This window comes from Alligator sinensis, unplaced genomic scaffold, assembly GCF_000455745.1.
Source record: "Alligator sinensis unplaced genomic scaffold, ASM45574v1 scaffold1509_1, whole genome shotgun sequence".
In the NCBI taxonomy this organism is placed as follows: domain Eukaryota; kingdom Metazoa; phylum Chordata; order Crocodylia; family Alligatoridae; genus Alligator; species Alligator sinensis.
This window is the reverse complement of record NW_005842711.1, coordinates 757,640-772,515: the sequence shown is the minus strand read 5'-3', so window position 1 is coordinate 772,515 and position 14,876 is coordinate 757,640. Positions and strand designations below refer to the sequence as shown.

At 61.2% G+C, this 14,876-nt stretch overlaps 1 protein-coding gene across 1 annotated transcript in view; it reads right to left on the bottom strand.

Annotated features, from left to right (window-relative positions):
• Positions 1-4,002: 4,002 nt before the first annotated feature.
• Positions 4,003-14,876, bottom strand: part of NOTCH3 (notch 3) — a 35,532-nt gene continuing 24,658 nt past the window's right edge. The window contains exons 24-33 of the mRNA XM_025216160.1: positions 14,398-14,876; positions 13,523-13,843; positions 12,986-13,134; positions 10,489-10,702; positions 9,543-9,627; positions 9,302-9,464; positions 7,196-7,500; positions 6,689-6,836; positions 6,445-6,542; positions 4,003-6,310 (exon numbers count right to left, since the gene is read on the bottom strand). The exon at positions 14,398-14,876 is cut by the window's right edge and continues 93 nt beyond it. Coding sequence (XP_025071945.1) covers positions 5,096-6,310; positions 6,445-6,542; positions 6,689-6,836; positions 7,196-7,500; positions 9,302-9,464; positions 9,543-9,627; positions 10,489-10,702; positions 12,986-13,134; positions 13,523-13,843; positions 14,398-14,876 — 3,177 coding nt within the window. The 3' untranslated portion in view covers positions 4,003-5,095. The remainder of the gene's footprint in view (positions 6,311-6,444; positions 6,543-6,688; positions 6,837-7,195; positions 7,501-9,301; positions 9,465-9,542; positions 9,628-10,488; positions 10,703-12,985; positions 13,135-13,522; positions 13,844-14,397) is intronic.

Here is a 14,876-nt window from a genome sequence, read left to right as displayed (position 1 = left end):
CAATCACGGGGGGGCGGGACCGCGGGCAGGTGCGGGCGGGGGGTCGGGCCTTTGTGTGCGCGGCGTGTGTGTGCATGTGTGTGCACGTGTGCGTACGTGCGTGCAAGTGTGATGTGTGCGCCTGTGTGTATGCACGTGCGCGTGCGTGCGTGCAAGTGTGATGTGTGTGCCGGTGTGTGCATGTGTGAGTGTGTGCGCACGCACCTGTGCGCGCGCGTGCCGCTGTGTGTGCATATGTATGCACGTGCACATATGTGCGCATGTGTTTGTATGTGTGTATGCGTGCGTGTGTCTGGGTGTGTGCACGTAACACCCCCCTGCCCGCCCCCAGGAGGGTTGCACGTGTATGTGTGTGCACACATGTGTGTGATCCTGTATGGTGGGTGTGTACATGTGTATGTGTATGCACACGTGTGCAACCCTCTATTGGGGAAGTGCACACTATAATGCGATCCTCCATGGGGGGTGTGAACATGTATGTATGTGCACACATGTGTGTGTGGCCCTCCATGGGGGTGTATATGCCCCTGTGCACATGTGCAGTTCTTCCTTTGTGCATTTCCCCCTGTCCTTCCTCTGGGTTTTTGTGCACATGGGTGTGCATGTGCACATGTGTGCAGTGTCCTTGCCTTTCCCCACAGGTAGGTGGGTGTGTACGTGTGCTTGTGCAATCTCCCTCCCTCCTCCCCCCAGCTGGGAGGGGGGGAGGTGCACATACGTGCAACTGCCTGGAGGACTGTGTATGTACATGTGCACAATTCCCCTTTCTTTCCCTGTGGGGAGTTTGTGTATCTGTGTATATGTGTGTGCATCCCTGCCCTTCCTAATAGGCATGCATGCACAGGTATGTGTGCCCATGCTCATGCATGTGTGATCCCTCTACCTGCCCCCTGGTGTGGGGGGATCTCCTTGCTCTTCCCTGTTAGTGGTGGAGAAGGGAGGTGTGCGCACATGTGTGCAGGGGGAGGTGAGAGTGCCCAGGATCCCCTGGCCTTGCTCACCTATGCTTGTCGGCACTTGCATGTATGTGTGCATACAGTCCGCCTGCCTTTCACCATGAGCATGTGCAGGTGTGTGTGTGGGGGTGTGTGCACACAGCTGGCACATGTGTACAATCCCTCTGCCTTTCCCCCGGGCATGTGTGTGCATGTATGTGTGCTCCTGGGCACAAGTGTGCAATCCTTCTGCCTTTCTCCCTGGTATGTGTATGCGGGTGCATGTGACTATGCTTGGGATCCCCCTACCTGGCCCCGAGGGCATGTGTAAATGTGTGGGGGTGCATGTGTGTGCACATGATGCCCCTGCCCTTCCCCACAGATGTGCACATGTATGTGTGAGCATATGGGGGACTCCTTTGCACAAGCATGGGTGAAGCTGGGGTCAGTGGTCTGTGACAACCCCCACCCAGCCCTCCTCTCCCCAGTGCCAGGTCTCCAGGGGTGGGGGAACCACAGGGAGAACCCAGGTGTCCTGACTCCTTACCCCCTCCCTAACTGGGGCTGCCGTACCCCCCAGAGCTGCGGGAGAACCCAGGCATCCTGGCTTGCACACTCCTGCCGAGGCCCCAGGATAAAAGCCAGGTGTCCTAGCCCTGCTCTAACCACTAGCTCCTGCTCCCTCATGCTGCCCTTGGGCATTGGGGCTGGGGCCTTGGCCCAGCTCCCCCCACTCAGGATGCTGGGTCAACATGGACCAACATCGGCTGCTCTGCTCTCTGCCCTGTACCCCCTGCCCCATCAGCTGTTCTGCTTTCCCTGCAGAAAGGGGCAGGGAAGAGCTGGGGATATCTGAGGGGCAGACACAGGGCAGGGAGGGTGTTCCGACCCCCAAAGACTGGCTGGGATGGGGGTCAGGGCCACATGGCGGGGGAGGCTGGGACCAGGGGGCAAGGACAGAGCGGGTGGCAGCCCCATAGGGGGCTGAGGAAGGTGAGGGCTGTTTCTGCAGGTGATAAAGTATTAATATGCTTGGATGCACAGCTGGCACACCCCTGGGAGCACATGCTACAGCCCCACCCAGGGGAGCTCAGGCAGCCCCCCCCACCCCCCAGGCCTCAGCAAACAGGGGTGGGAGGGCAGGGACACAGTGCCCTGCCTGTGGCACCCAGCCCCCGTGGATGCTGGCCCATGGAGTCCAATTTAGTGCATGCTGGGAGTCTGGCCATGGTACCTGGCCCAGTGCATGCTGGGAATTCTGTGGCCCTGGTGACTGGGCCCATGGGGTAGGCTGGCAGGTGTGGGGTTGAGGGGAGCTGCTTGCTGGGGGCCCCAAGAAACACAATCCTTTCTGCTGGGCCAGGGACCTGTGTGTCCGGGGGGCCAGATGGGATGGGGCATGATCCCCAGGGCCCTGTCCTCCAGGCCTGCAATGGGTTAATTCCACATGGGATTAGCATGCCACAGCTATGCCAGCCACCTGATCCCCAGTAAGAGGATTAATGCCCACGTCACAGCCCCAGGACCAGGCTGAGAGAGTGAGACCTGGACACTGGGTTCTGTATGTGTGTGTGACAGACCCAGATGTATGGGGTGTGTACATGTGTGTGCATGCATGCACAAGTGTGTGCACACAAATGAACACGTGTGTCACTGCTGCCCCTTGCAGGTGTTTGAACTGTACCCTATGTGTTTCCAGCTGTATCCCCTGGACACCTGGGGTCCATGTATGGCACTGGCCCTGGGATCCCCAGGACTGTCCCACATCAGCACCAGCCCCCTCTGCCCCCCCACCCCAGTCCACACCATCTCCCCCACTTCCAGCAGCCACAGCTGTGAAGCCTGGAAACCAGGGAGATGAGGGGGCCCCCAGAGGCTCTTGGCAGGGTGGGGGCAAGGAGGGAGATGTAGCTCAGCAGTGGTCTGAACTCAGGCAGGAAACAGGCACAGTTGCACCTTCTAGACTAACCAAACTAGGGAGCTATCCACCCAGCCACACCCCATTCATCCACCCACCTATCCATCCACTCCTCCATCCATCCTCCTGTTCATCCACCCAGCCATCTATCCAAAGACCCACCCCCCTCTCCATCTGTCTGTCCATCCATCATAGTGCGCTATGGCTAGTCCCCAAGGTGCAGCTCTACCTGCCTTTTAGGGAAGTAAGGCCCAGAAGTTGCAAGGGCGGGGGGGTTCTTTGCTGCTCCCCGCTGAAAGTGTGTGCATGTGTGTATACATGCCCACATGCCCTGATGGCTGCAGTGTATGTGCATGCATGAGACCCAGACACCTGGGTGGTGGGGTGGGGGCAGTGATTTGTACGTCCGGCCCAGAGCCTTTTCTTTCTGGCTGCAGAGAACAGGATGTGGAGCAAGTGCTGGAAACTGCAGCAGCTCTGAGTTTGGTTGGAGACCTAGCAACACCTTTCCTGGCGGAGCAGCAAGACTCTGGAATCGATGCTAGGGCAGCTGTGGAGTCTCCATTGCTGGAAGGGTCCAAGCAGAGGCTGGACAGGCACTTGATGGGGATGTTCTGGGCCTAGCAATGCCTATGCTCTGCTGTGGGGATCTCCCAGGCTCCTGGGCCTGGGAAGGAAATGTTACCCCCTTTTGGCTCCATGTCAGAGGTTTTGAACCTCCTGCAGAGGCACTGGGTGTTGGCTGCAACCCAGGTTGGGGGTGGCTCCTGCTGGGACTTAAACTGGAAAGATCCTGGCTAGAGGCTCTGATCCCTCTGCTCAGGGGCAGACTGACACTGCATTAGGGTCAGGAAGGGATTTCTCCCCTGGATGGAATGGTTTTACCCTCAGCCCTGCTGCTGGCACAGGGATGACTATGTGTAACCCGCCCCCCAGCCTCACTTCCTCGGTCAAGGACAAAGCTCCTGGCAGGTGCTTCCTGGAGAAGAGGGGACATCAGGCACTGCAGCCTTGAGGGAGCCCCTGCTGGTCCCCCACCAGGCTATGGGGTCAGGGCTGGTAGGACAGGGCCTGTCTCTCTGCTCTGGACCCCAGGTACCCTCTCCCCACCCCCTCAACAATGAACAGAAGCTACAAAGCCCAGGCCTCATTAACTAGTTTATTAGGCGCAAGTTGTGGGGTAGGGGAAGGGATCTGTACAGGGGTTAGGGGCGCTGCACAGGGGGCCGGGGTGAGCTAGGCCCATCCGGCTGGGGGATGAGGGGGGCAGGGGGAGCCCTGCCGGCGCCCCCAGGCCTATGTACAAAGCACTGGGTTAGTGGGGGGGCTGTCAGCATCGTACCATGGGGCATGTGGGGGCAGGGGCCGTGGCAGTGATGCTCTAGCAAGGCCCCCCCCATGTCAGCTACCACTGGGGGGCAGTGGCCCTAGGGGGCCCCCATAAAACCCCCCAGACCCCAGGGTAGGGGAAGGAGGCGCCACAAGGAATAACAGTCTGGAATGTGATGAAGTGCTGATAACTTTGGGGGGGGGCTGGACCCCCAGTTTGGGGAAGGGTTGTCCTTCCCGAGGCGGCCGCGGGGCTAAGACGCCGCGTACCCAGTACACAAATACCCGCAGCCGCTGTATGGGGTGGGGGGGAAAGGAGTGGGGGTGATGCTAGGCAGGCACCCCCAGGCAGGGAGGTGCGGGCGGTGCTTCAGCAACACCTACTGGACACGCATACAACGTGGGGCAGCTTCTATACACAAGCGGGGAGGGGGGGGCGGGAAATAGAGCTGTGTGCCCGGCTGGGGAGACAAGGTGGGGGGGCCTGGACACCCTCCCCCAGGCAGGCAGGCAGGGGGCACACCCTGCCCCCAGCACCTGTGGGGGGGGACTTTTGTCTTGTATATAAAAAAAGGTGAGGGAGAAGGTCCCCAGTAAGGCAAGGCTGAGGGGAGGTCTTGACCCCCACCAGACCAGAAGGCAAGAGTGGGGAGGGGGCATCTTGGCCCCCCCACCCCGGAAGGCAGGAGTCAGGGGTGGGGTCAGGACCCCCACCCAGAAAGGCAGAAGCAGGGGGGGTTCAGCACCCCCCCCATCCCAGAAGGCAAGAGTGGAGGGGTCTTGCCCCCCCTCCCAAAAAGGCAGGAGCAGGGAAGATCTTGGTCCCCCACCCCAGAAGGCAGGAGCAAGGTGGGATCTCAGCCCCCTAGCACAGAAGGTAGGAGCAGAGGGCCTGGCACTACCACATCCCTGCTTAGGCAAATACCTGCATCTTGGCGGGTGGGTCAGGCAGTGGGGGCAGCTGGGTCTGGGTGGGAGGCAGCACAGCAGGGCTGCCAGTGCCCTCAGACCAGTCGGACAGGGAGTGGGGTGAGGGGCTGGCCCACTGCTCGGGCGACTCGGGCGAGGGTGTCAGGTAGGGATGCTCACTAGGCACCCGCAGGTACCGCCCCTCTGCGTACCCGCCACCTGGGGGCGGAGGCGCTGTTTGGAACTCCTCAGCCCCTGGCCCCCCAGGTGCTTTGAAGTACTGCGGGGGCCGGGAGCCCCCTTGCCCCTGCCCCTCCCCGCGGGCTGGGCCAGGTGCAGGTGGGGGCATGGCCGTGCTAGGTGCCGGGGTTGGCTCCTTGGCACCAGGCCCAGGGCTGGCGAGCACCTGGGAGCTGTGAAGCACGGTCATGGGGCCAGGCAGCAGTAGCCCGGGCGCAAAGGCCTGGCCTGACTGGTGCAGGTTGGGATGGGAGGTGGCCGGGTGCACCACGCCAATGACAGGTGCAGGCGGGCGGGCATGCCACTCAAAGGGCACAGCCACGGGGCTTACCATGCCCAGCCCCAGCCCCATGCAGCCTGGTGGGCGCAGCCCCACACGGCCCATGGACAGCAGAGTGCCAGATGCCTCACCTGCCTCTCCCAGCCGTGCCAGGCTCACAGCGAAAGGCGTCTCCAACAGCCCAGGCACTGAGAGGGCTGAGCCACCGGTGTGGAAGACACCAGGCGAGGCCAGGCCAGGTGAAGTTGGGTTGGCCACGTAAGGTGAGTCCAATGAGTCGACAGGCGACAGGGTGACAGAGCTCTCCAGCAGGCCTCCTGGGCACTCAAGGCTCAGCTTCTTGCCACGGCCCTTGGGCTCCTTTCCTGGCCCAGTGCCTGCCCCCACCCCTGCCCCCTTGGCACTGGGCCGCCGGCTCTTCTTGCTGCCTGGTGCCGGCTTGAGACCAGGCAGGAAGCCACCAGGCGGGCAGACGAGGGGCGAGAGGGCATGGGCAGGTGCCAGGCCACCAGGGGGACTACGGCCAGCGCTGTGCTCATCCAGCAGTCGCACGATGTCGTGGTGCAGCCGCTCGTGGGCGATGTCCCGTGGCAGCCGGTCCAGGTGGTCCGTGATCTCCCGGTTGGCAAAGTGATCTAGCAGGATCTTGGCCGCCTCGTAGCTGCCCTCGCGGGCTGCCAGGAACAGTGGCGTCTCCTCCTGGGGTGTGGGAAGGGGTACAGAGGTGAGGCCCGAGGAGTTTGGGGCTAAGCTTGTGCTCCCCCAGGGGCCCCAGCCTTGGTTCCTAGGCCTGGCAGGAGGGACCTGGGGCTGGAAGTAGGAGGGTCTCTCACCTTGCTGTCCTGCATGTCCTTGTTGGCTCCATTCTTGAGCAGGGCAATTGTGGCCTCCACGTTGTTCACAGCTGCAGCCCAGTGCAGCGCTGACTTGCCTGGGGGAGGAGCAGCCACCGTGAACCCACAGCACAGGACCTCCTTCCCCTGGCAAGCCCTGCCAAATGTCCCTTACTCTCCACCCACATCCCCTTGCTCCTGACTTGCAGTCCTCTGCCCCTCCCTCCCATGGGCAGCCACACACCCAGTTCATCCACAGCATTGACGTCAGCATGACAGGCAATGAGCTCCTCTACCATGCCCTCCACAGCTAGCCGCGCTGCCAGGATCAGGGCTGTTGAGCCATCCAGCATGCGTGCATCCAGGTCCGTCGACCGATTCCGGATCAGGATCTGTCAGGTGAGGAGGATGGGACCCATGAGCAGGGACTGCAGGCACCCACAGAAAACCCCAACCTTCCTGCAGGGTCCCAGAACACCCCCCACCCCAGGCAGTGCTAGGCAAGGCCTGCGGGGTTTGGCACACAGGGCTCAGGTTTCTTTGAGGCGTTGGACTGGGGGAGGAACCAGTGAGGTGAGGGGAAAGTCAGCTCCCAGCTCAAGTCCCACCTAAACTCCACCCTGGGCATCAGGGTGAGGTTTGGGGTGGGGGAGGGCCTGGAGACAGCTGTCACAGGTCCCATCTGGAAGACCCCCTGTGTCAACCGTGACAGGATGGAGGGTGACCAGGGGCTCCCCCAGCCCAGGCTCACCTGGAAGACCCCCTGGGCATCGGCGGTGACGGCAGCATGCAGTGGCGTACGCCCAGTGCCATCCTGGGCATTGGTGTCGGCACCAGCGTCCAGCAGGCGCTTGGCGGCATCGGCACGGGCATAGCGGGCGGCCAGGTGCAGCGCGGTCTCACCCGTGCGGTCGGTCTGGGCGCCCAGGCTGGCGCCCTGCCCGATGAGGTCAGCAATGATGCTTCCTGGACCGTCTTCGCCCTCCTCATCCTCAGCTACCTCAGCCTCCGCCCCGCCGCCACAGAACGAGGCCAGCATCAGTGGTGTGAACCCATCTGCAAGACCCCCGTGTCAGCTCTTGCACAGTGTGCTGGGAAGGTCCTGGCCCCTGCAGTATGCTGCTCTGGTGCCGCCCCAGGGCATGCTAGGAAGGCCCTTGACCCCCTCTGTCCCTGACAATTCTGTGCTCTGGCATGGCCCTGCAGCAGGGCATGCTGGGAGGCCCCCCCCAGCACCCTCTGTCCCCTACAATACACCACTCCAGTGGAGCCCCCAGGGCATGGTAGGAGGCTGCAACTCTGGTGCTGCCCTGTCTCCCACAACACACTGTTCCAGCCTGACCCCAAAGCATGCTGGGAAGCCCTCAGCTCTCTCCAGCCCCCACAATGCACCACCCTGGCATGGCCTCAGAGCATGCTGGGAGGTCCCTCAGCCTGGTGCTGCCCTATCCCCCACAGTGCATTGCTCCAGTAATGCCCCAGAACCTGCTGGAAGGTTCCCAGGCATGCTGGGAGATCCCCAGCCCTCTCCATCCCCAACAATGCACTTCTCTAGCACACCCCAAGGCATGCTGGGAAGCTCCGTGTTCATCTCCATTCCCCCACAATGCACCCCAGGGCATACTGGGAAGTGACTCAGGCTGGTGCTGCCCTACCCCACATAAGACATTGCTCCAGTACACCAGAGCGTTCTGGGAGGCCGCAGGACATGCACAGAGGTCCCCAGCCCCCTCTGCCCCCCCCAACAATGCACTGCTCTGGCACCCCCAGGGTATGAAGCTGGTACGAAGCTGGCTGTGGGGTAGGACTCAGAGAGCCCTAACGAACAGATCTGTGTCGTCCTGGCACGAAGTGGCCAGCGGTGTCCCTCAGGGCTTGGTGCTCAGTCCAATACTTTTCAACATCTTTATTAACGATTTGGATGTGGGGGTGAAGAGCTCACTGGCCAAGTTTGTAGACGACACCAAGTTATGGGGAAGTGTGGTCACGCTTGAAGATAGGCTACAGATACAGGCAGACCTAGACAGGCTGGCAAGTTGGGCGAGTTGGAACCAGATGAAGTTCAACACTGAGAAATATAAAATGTTCCACCTGGGGACGAACAACCCCCAACACATCAAACTGACTAGCACCATGAATGAAAGGGACCTGGGGGTAATAATAGACCACAGTATGATTATGAGCCGGCAGTGCAATGCTGTGGCCAGCAGGGCAAACAACGCACTGGCATGCATCAATTGATGCATCTCCAGCAAAACCAAGGAAGTGATTCTCCCACTCTACTCAGCACTGGTGAGACTGCAGCTGGAGTACTGCATCCAGTTCTGGGTGCTGCACTTCAATGAAGACGTGGTAAAGCTTGAGAAAGTCTAGAGAAGACCCACCCGTATGATCAGAGGCTTGCATGACAAGCCATACGAGGAAAGGCTGAGGGATCCGGGACTCTTCAGCCCGGAAAAGAGAAGACTAAGAGGGGACTTGGTAGCAGCTTACCACCACATCAGGGGAGTACATCAAGGGCTTGGTGAACAACTTCACCAGGGCACCCTTGGGGAAAACCAGGAGCAATGGACACAAACTCCTGGAAGACTGTTTTAGGCTCAACATTAGGAAAAACTTCACAACTAGGGTGTCCAGACTGTGGAATAAACTCCCTCCAGAGGTGGTGCAGTCGCCTACCCTGAAAATCTTCAAGAGGAGACTGGACAGTCACCTTGCTGGGGTCACCTGACCCCAGTTGTCTTTCCTGTCTAGTGCAGGGGGCTGGACCCAGTGATCTTCTGAGGTCCCTTCCAGCCTTACAATCTATCTATGAATCTATGAAACCCCAGGTCATGCAGGGAGGCCTGGTCCTTACCCGGTCCGCGCACATTGACGTCCATGCAGTCAGTGTCGAACTCGCCCTGGGGCGGCGTGAGGGCCATGGAGGGCGGCATACGGATGTCGGCTGCCACCAGGTGGTGCTGGGTCCACTGGCGGCAGTCCACCGCATCCCCTGGCTCCGCGCCTGCCTCCTCCACCTGTGGGGTCACCAACAGGGTCAGGGGGGTCGCTGACTGGGTCACGCCCCCTTTCCCAGGGCTCAGGGCCTCCAATACCTTGAGTCGCTTGGCCTCCGGGACCTCGGCATCCAGCCAGTCTTCTGCGTGCTCCCCCATGAGACTCTCCCCCTTGGCGATGTTCCTGGAGGCACAGGCAGGCTCAGGCTCTGCTCATGTCTCCCTGCTCCCCCCATGGGACCAGCACCCCCCTCCCCGACCCCGACAGGCAGGCCTCAGGACAGTGGGCAGAGATGGGCACAGAAGGGCGTTGCTGGGGTCATAGCCCCTGTGGTGCATGGGGATCCCCTGGGGTGAGGCAGGGGACTCTGAGTGTTACTCCTTAGTGATTAGGGCTACAGTGGGTCATAGTCCCTATAGTGCATGGGGATTTGCCAGGGTGAGGTAGGATGGAATAGGGTTGGGGGGTCCAGAGTGCTGCCCCCTAGTGGTTAGTGCTATAGTGGGTCATAGTCGCTATGGTGCATGGGGATTCCTTGGGGCAGGGCTGGGCAAGGAGTCCTGAGTGCCCCCTACTGGCCGGGGCTATAATGAGTCATAGTCCCTATAGGGCAAGGGGATTCCCCAGGGTAAGGTGGGGCAGGACAGGGTTGGGGTCCAAAGTGCTGCCCTCTGAGACCTGCGGCTACAGAGGGTCCTAGTCCCCGAGGTACATGGAAATTCCTGGGGGTGGAGCAAGGGATCCCGAGTGTTAGTCCTGGGGGTTGGGGTTACAGTGGGTCATAGCCCCTATAGTGCATGGGGACAGACAGGGTTGGAGGTCTTGGGCACTGCCCCCTAGTGGCTGGGGCTGCATCGCGTCCTAGCCTTCATGATGTGTAGGGATCCTGGGCTGGGCTGGAGTGGCATTGGGCAGGGGTTCTGAATGCTGCCCCCTGGGGGCCAGGGCTGCAGGTCATAGCGCCTGTGGTGCACAGCAGGGTGGGGCAGGGTACTGCCCCTGGTGGCCATGGCTGGCCCTACCCCTGCGATGCAGGCCTCTTACTTCATGCCCAGGGCATCCTGGCCCACAGGCTCGCGTCGCCCCTTGTTGGTCTCTTTGCGCAGGCTGAAGCCCTCAGGGAACCAAAGCGTGCTGTGCTCTCGCTTGCGCCGTGCCACCAGCACACCCAGTGCCAGGATCACCAGCAGGATCACACCTGCCACCACAAGCAGCGGCAGTAGGCGCAGTGGTGCTGGCTCATCTTCCAGCTTGTCGCCTGTGGGTGGGAATGTTAGACCAAGTGTGGGCAAAATATAGCCCGTGGGCCAAATCTGGCCCATCAGGCACTTTCATCCGGCCTGGGGCGCCCACCAACTAATTGTGCCCTGCTCAGCCCTTCCACCCATAAGGGTGGCAGTGAGGCACCTACATCTGCCCCCAACATACCCTGTTACACCTTGCTCCCACCCTTGTGGGCAGAAGGGCCCAGCCCTGCTAGCAGGGACATCCCACTCCCTCCTCTAGGCAGTAGGTAGGGAAGCAGGGGTGGGGGAGGAGCTGGGGCTGCAGCTGGGCATGCAGTGTGGGGCTTGGCTGGGTGGGTGTGAGGGGGTAGAGGTGTGGGGACTCCCCATGGCACACAGCCCTGGCAGGCAGTGGAGTAGCAGCAGCAGCGGAAGGAGCGTTCTGCTCAATGCTAGTGCCTGACTCTGGCCAGCGCTGTGAGTAGTGCAGTCCCTGCCAGGCTGTTTGTATCCTTGGCGCTCCTTGCACTTGTGAGGCACAGGAGGGAAGCCCCAGGCACTGGACTGGGCCGGGGCAGGGAAAGCAGCCAGCTTCAGTGCTTGGGGCTTCCTTCCCGTGCCCCATGAGTGTGGGGTGCACTGGCAATAGAGATGGCCTGACAGGGGCTGTGCTCCTTGCTGTGATGTGCAACGCTTGCCAGAGCCAGGCACTAGCGCCTCTGCCTGATGCTGCGCCATGAGTGAGGAGTGCATGGGGGCTCCCCACACCCCTCATGCCCCCTCCCCCAGTGTTGCCTGTGTTGACTGCAGGAGAAGACAGTGTGTTCCCGAGCCACAAATGCCACACAAACCCCCAACATACCCCATGTCCCGCTGCACAGCCACAGCCACACCCCCTCAAACTCCTCCCACACCCACCACCACACCTCCTCACTACAAACATTCCCTCACTCTCCACCCTCCCCCCCCCATGTAAAAGACTAAGGATTTATTTTTGAGGTATTATGCAATCACTTCCACATAAACTACACAAATACAAATCATGACCAATATTTTTTCTAATAGAATTAAGGTATGTTATAGTAGGTATTTGACTTTAGCATATGATTTGTTTTTTTCTGGTTCTAAGATGGCAACCCCCACCTCTCAAAAGGAGTATTTCTGGGAGGCAAGGGAAGGGACTTCCGGTGGCAAAGGTCAGGGGTTAGGGGTAGGATGTCTGGTCCCAAGATGGTGACCAGGGGACAGGGCACCTGTCAAGGGGTGGGGCTACCCACACATTCCTCCAGAGCTCAGCCAACCTCATTAAGCAGCCCTCCACCCAAAATAATTGCCCACCTCTGTTTTCGACCCTGCCCCGGGGAAGCTCACCAGCCCCTCTGAGACCCCGTTCCATCTAAGGCCATGCCCCACCTCTGGATCCTGCCCACTCTCCTTTGCTCCTTATGAGACCCCGCCCCCAATCTAGGCCCTGCCCACTCCCACCTGCACCTCCCCACAGGCCTCATACTCTGTCCCTTCCTCACTGCCATGAGAACCTGGCTATCCAGAAGCTTCACCTGACAAGGCCTTGCCCCCCATGCTCGCTCTGCCTGTTGCAGGGCACTAGGGTGTCCTGCTCCTTTTAAGGGCTGGAACTGCTAGGGGGAGAGCCCTAGCAGCAAGTTGGGAGCCCCAGCTGCTGGTTACCAGGGCAGCCAGAACCAGTTAGTTGGCCCACACCTGCCAGCGGTCAGCTGACCAGAAGGGCAGGGCCTGGCTCATATATAAACCCCAGGGCTGAGGCCAGTAAGGCAGTTCCCTGCTAGCAGCCAGAGGGGAAGGAGCCTCCAGGGAGAAAGTACCCAGTGATGCTGCAACTGCCTGGTATGCTACACCTAGGGCTAAGGGGGCTCCATGAGCTCCACAGGTACCCTTGCCTACTAGACACTTAGTGCCAGGGATGAAACCTGATACTTTTAAAGGGTCAGAGCACACCCTGATCTTTTGTATTATGTTATGGCCCAGGGGCTTGTGTTTTGTTTGCCATTGTATAAGACCAGTGGTTTGGGTGAGGCTATTTGGGGAAGGAGGCGGCCTCACTGGGGGCCCACTGCAGCGTGGGGACCCCAGCGCCAGCAAGGGTGCAGCATTTTGGGGGGCACAGACCCTGGTGCCAGCAAGGACGCGGCACAAGGGGCACAGAGACAGGGCTGTGGAGCGACCGGAGAGGACAAGGGGGCCAAATCATAGCAAGGCCTAGATTCCATCCCCACCCCTCCCCTCCTTGGAGACTCCACCCCATCTTGCTCTGCCTCAAGACCCCACCCCCTCACCCTGCACGGCTTTGATGGGGTAGGGGAACTCGAGGCGCTCCACCACGGATAGGGCAGCCAGGTAGTCGGCAGCGCTCTGGGCATCGGGGAAGCACTTGTCTGAGGCCTGGAAGCAGAGGCGGTTGTCGATCTCCAGCGTCACTACGGACCTGCAGGAAGGGCAGAGTCAGGGACTGCGGTACAGGGGCCTCAACTGCCATTGGCCAAGCCCGTGTCCCCCTGGGGTGGGCACAGACCCAGGCATTCCTCACCCACCCCATACAGAGTCCTGGTGTGAGACCCCAGGCAGCCCCTGTATCTCTCTGGGGTGGGCACAGACCTGGGCAGCCCCCACCCACCCCAGAAGGTCTTGGGTGTCCCTTGCATCTCTCTGGGGTGGGCATGGACCTGGGCACTCCTACGCACCCCACACACAGTTTCTGAATCCAGTTTCTGAATCCACCTGGGGTGGGCACAGACCCAGGCACCCATCACCCACCCCAGACAAAACCCTGACATGAGATCTCAGGCAGCCCCTGCATCCCCTTAGGCACTCACCCAATGATCTCAGGGGCGAGTTCACGACGGGGTCGACGGGCGGGGCGATAGTAGGGCTGGATGAGAGGGTTGCCATGGTGGTCACGGCGGAAGCGCAGTGAGGTGCGCAGAATGGCGCTGAGCTTCTGCAGGAAAGTGGCACTGGTGCGCAGCAGCTCATCAGGTGGAAGCAGCACAGTCAACACCAGCACACCCCGTGCCAGCTGCTCAGGCACGGCGCCTGCGCAGTCTAGCCCATCCCAGCCGCACTCTTCCGTGTTGCACCCCTGGTCACATTGCCCATCTGCAAAGTGGTCTGAGCAGTACTTCTCATACACCGGGCTGCAGGGGAGGGAGGAGGGGTCAGCCGTTGCTTCAGCCCCGCACTGGGACCCTTGGCCAGGGCAGGTATGACTGGCAACCTCTACCCCAGCCCCACCCCAGAGGCGAGCGCATTGTGGCCAGGGGCACAGCCAGCTGGGATGCCGGGTGGAGGGGGGATGGAGGTGGGGGACATGTGCTGCAGCTGCATATGCCCCATGGGAAAGGGGCACTGGTGTTGGCATGGGTGGGGGGGGTTGCCCAGTGGGGAGCCTCCACAGCCCCCCAAAGCACAGTGCCCCCTAGTGCCGCCTCCTCCTCCCTTCAGCATAGCACCCCTAGTGCCCCCACAACCCCTCCCTGCAGCCCAACACCCCATAGTGCCCCCTCTCATGCCCCTTAAAGCACAGCACCCCCTACTGCTCCCTACCCCACCGGCAGTACAGTGCCCCCTACTGCTCCCTCCCAGTAGCACAGTATCCCCTGGTTCCCCTCCGGCAGTCCTCCACTGACATGAACCCTGCCTCCCTTGTCCCCTGGGGCTGCCCACCCCCTCGATCCTGGCCGGGTCGTACTTGCAAGTGCGGTCGCGACTGCGGCAGTCGAAGTTGTCATAGAGGCAGGCAGCTGTGTTGCAGGCCTGGTCACAGCGACTGTTGTTGAAGAGGCGCCAGCACTGGGAGGCCTCGCACTGCTTCCAGGGGTCCTCCACCAGCAGTGAACAGTCGCCCCCATCCCACAGGCAGGCAGGGCTGTTACACTCCTTGTCACAATATGAGTCCCCAGCCTTGACCTCGCATTCCTCCCATGGGCACCGTGCCTCAGCGGGGGGCGGCGGTGGGGGCCGGGGTGGTGCCCGCTCACACCGCAGGCCCCCGAACCCGCTGGGGCACTGGCACTGGAAGTAGGGAAGCCTCAGCCCATCATGGCAGGTGCCACCATGGAGACAGGGTGAGCTGGCGCAGCTGGTGTTGGCCCGCAGGCGGCAGTCGGGGCCAGTGTAGCCGGGTAAGCAGGCACAGTGGGCACCCAGGGGGGAGGGCCGGCACGGGCG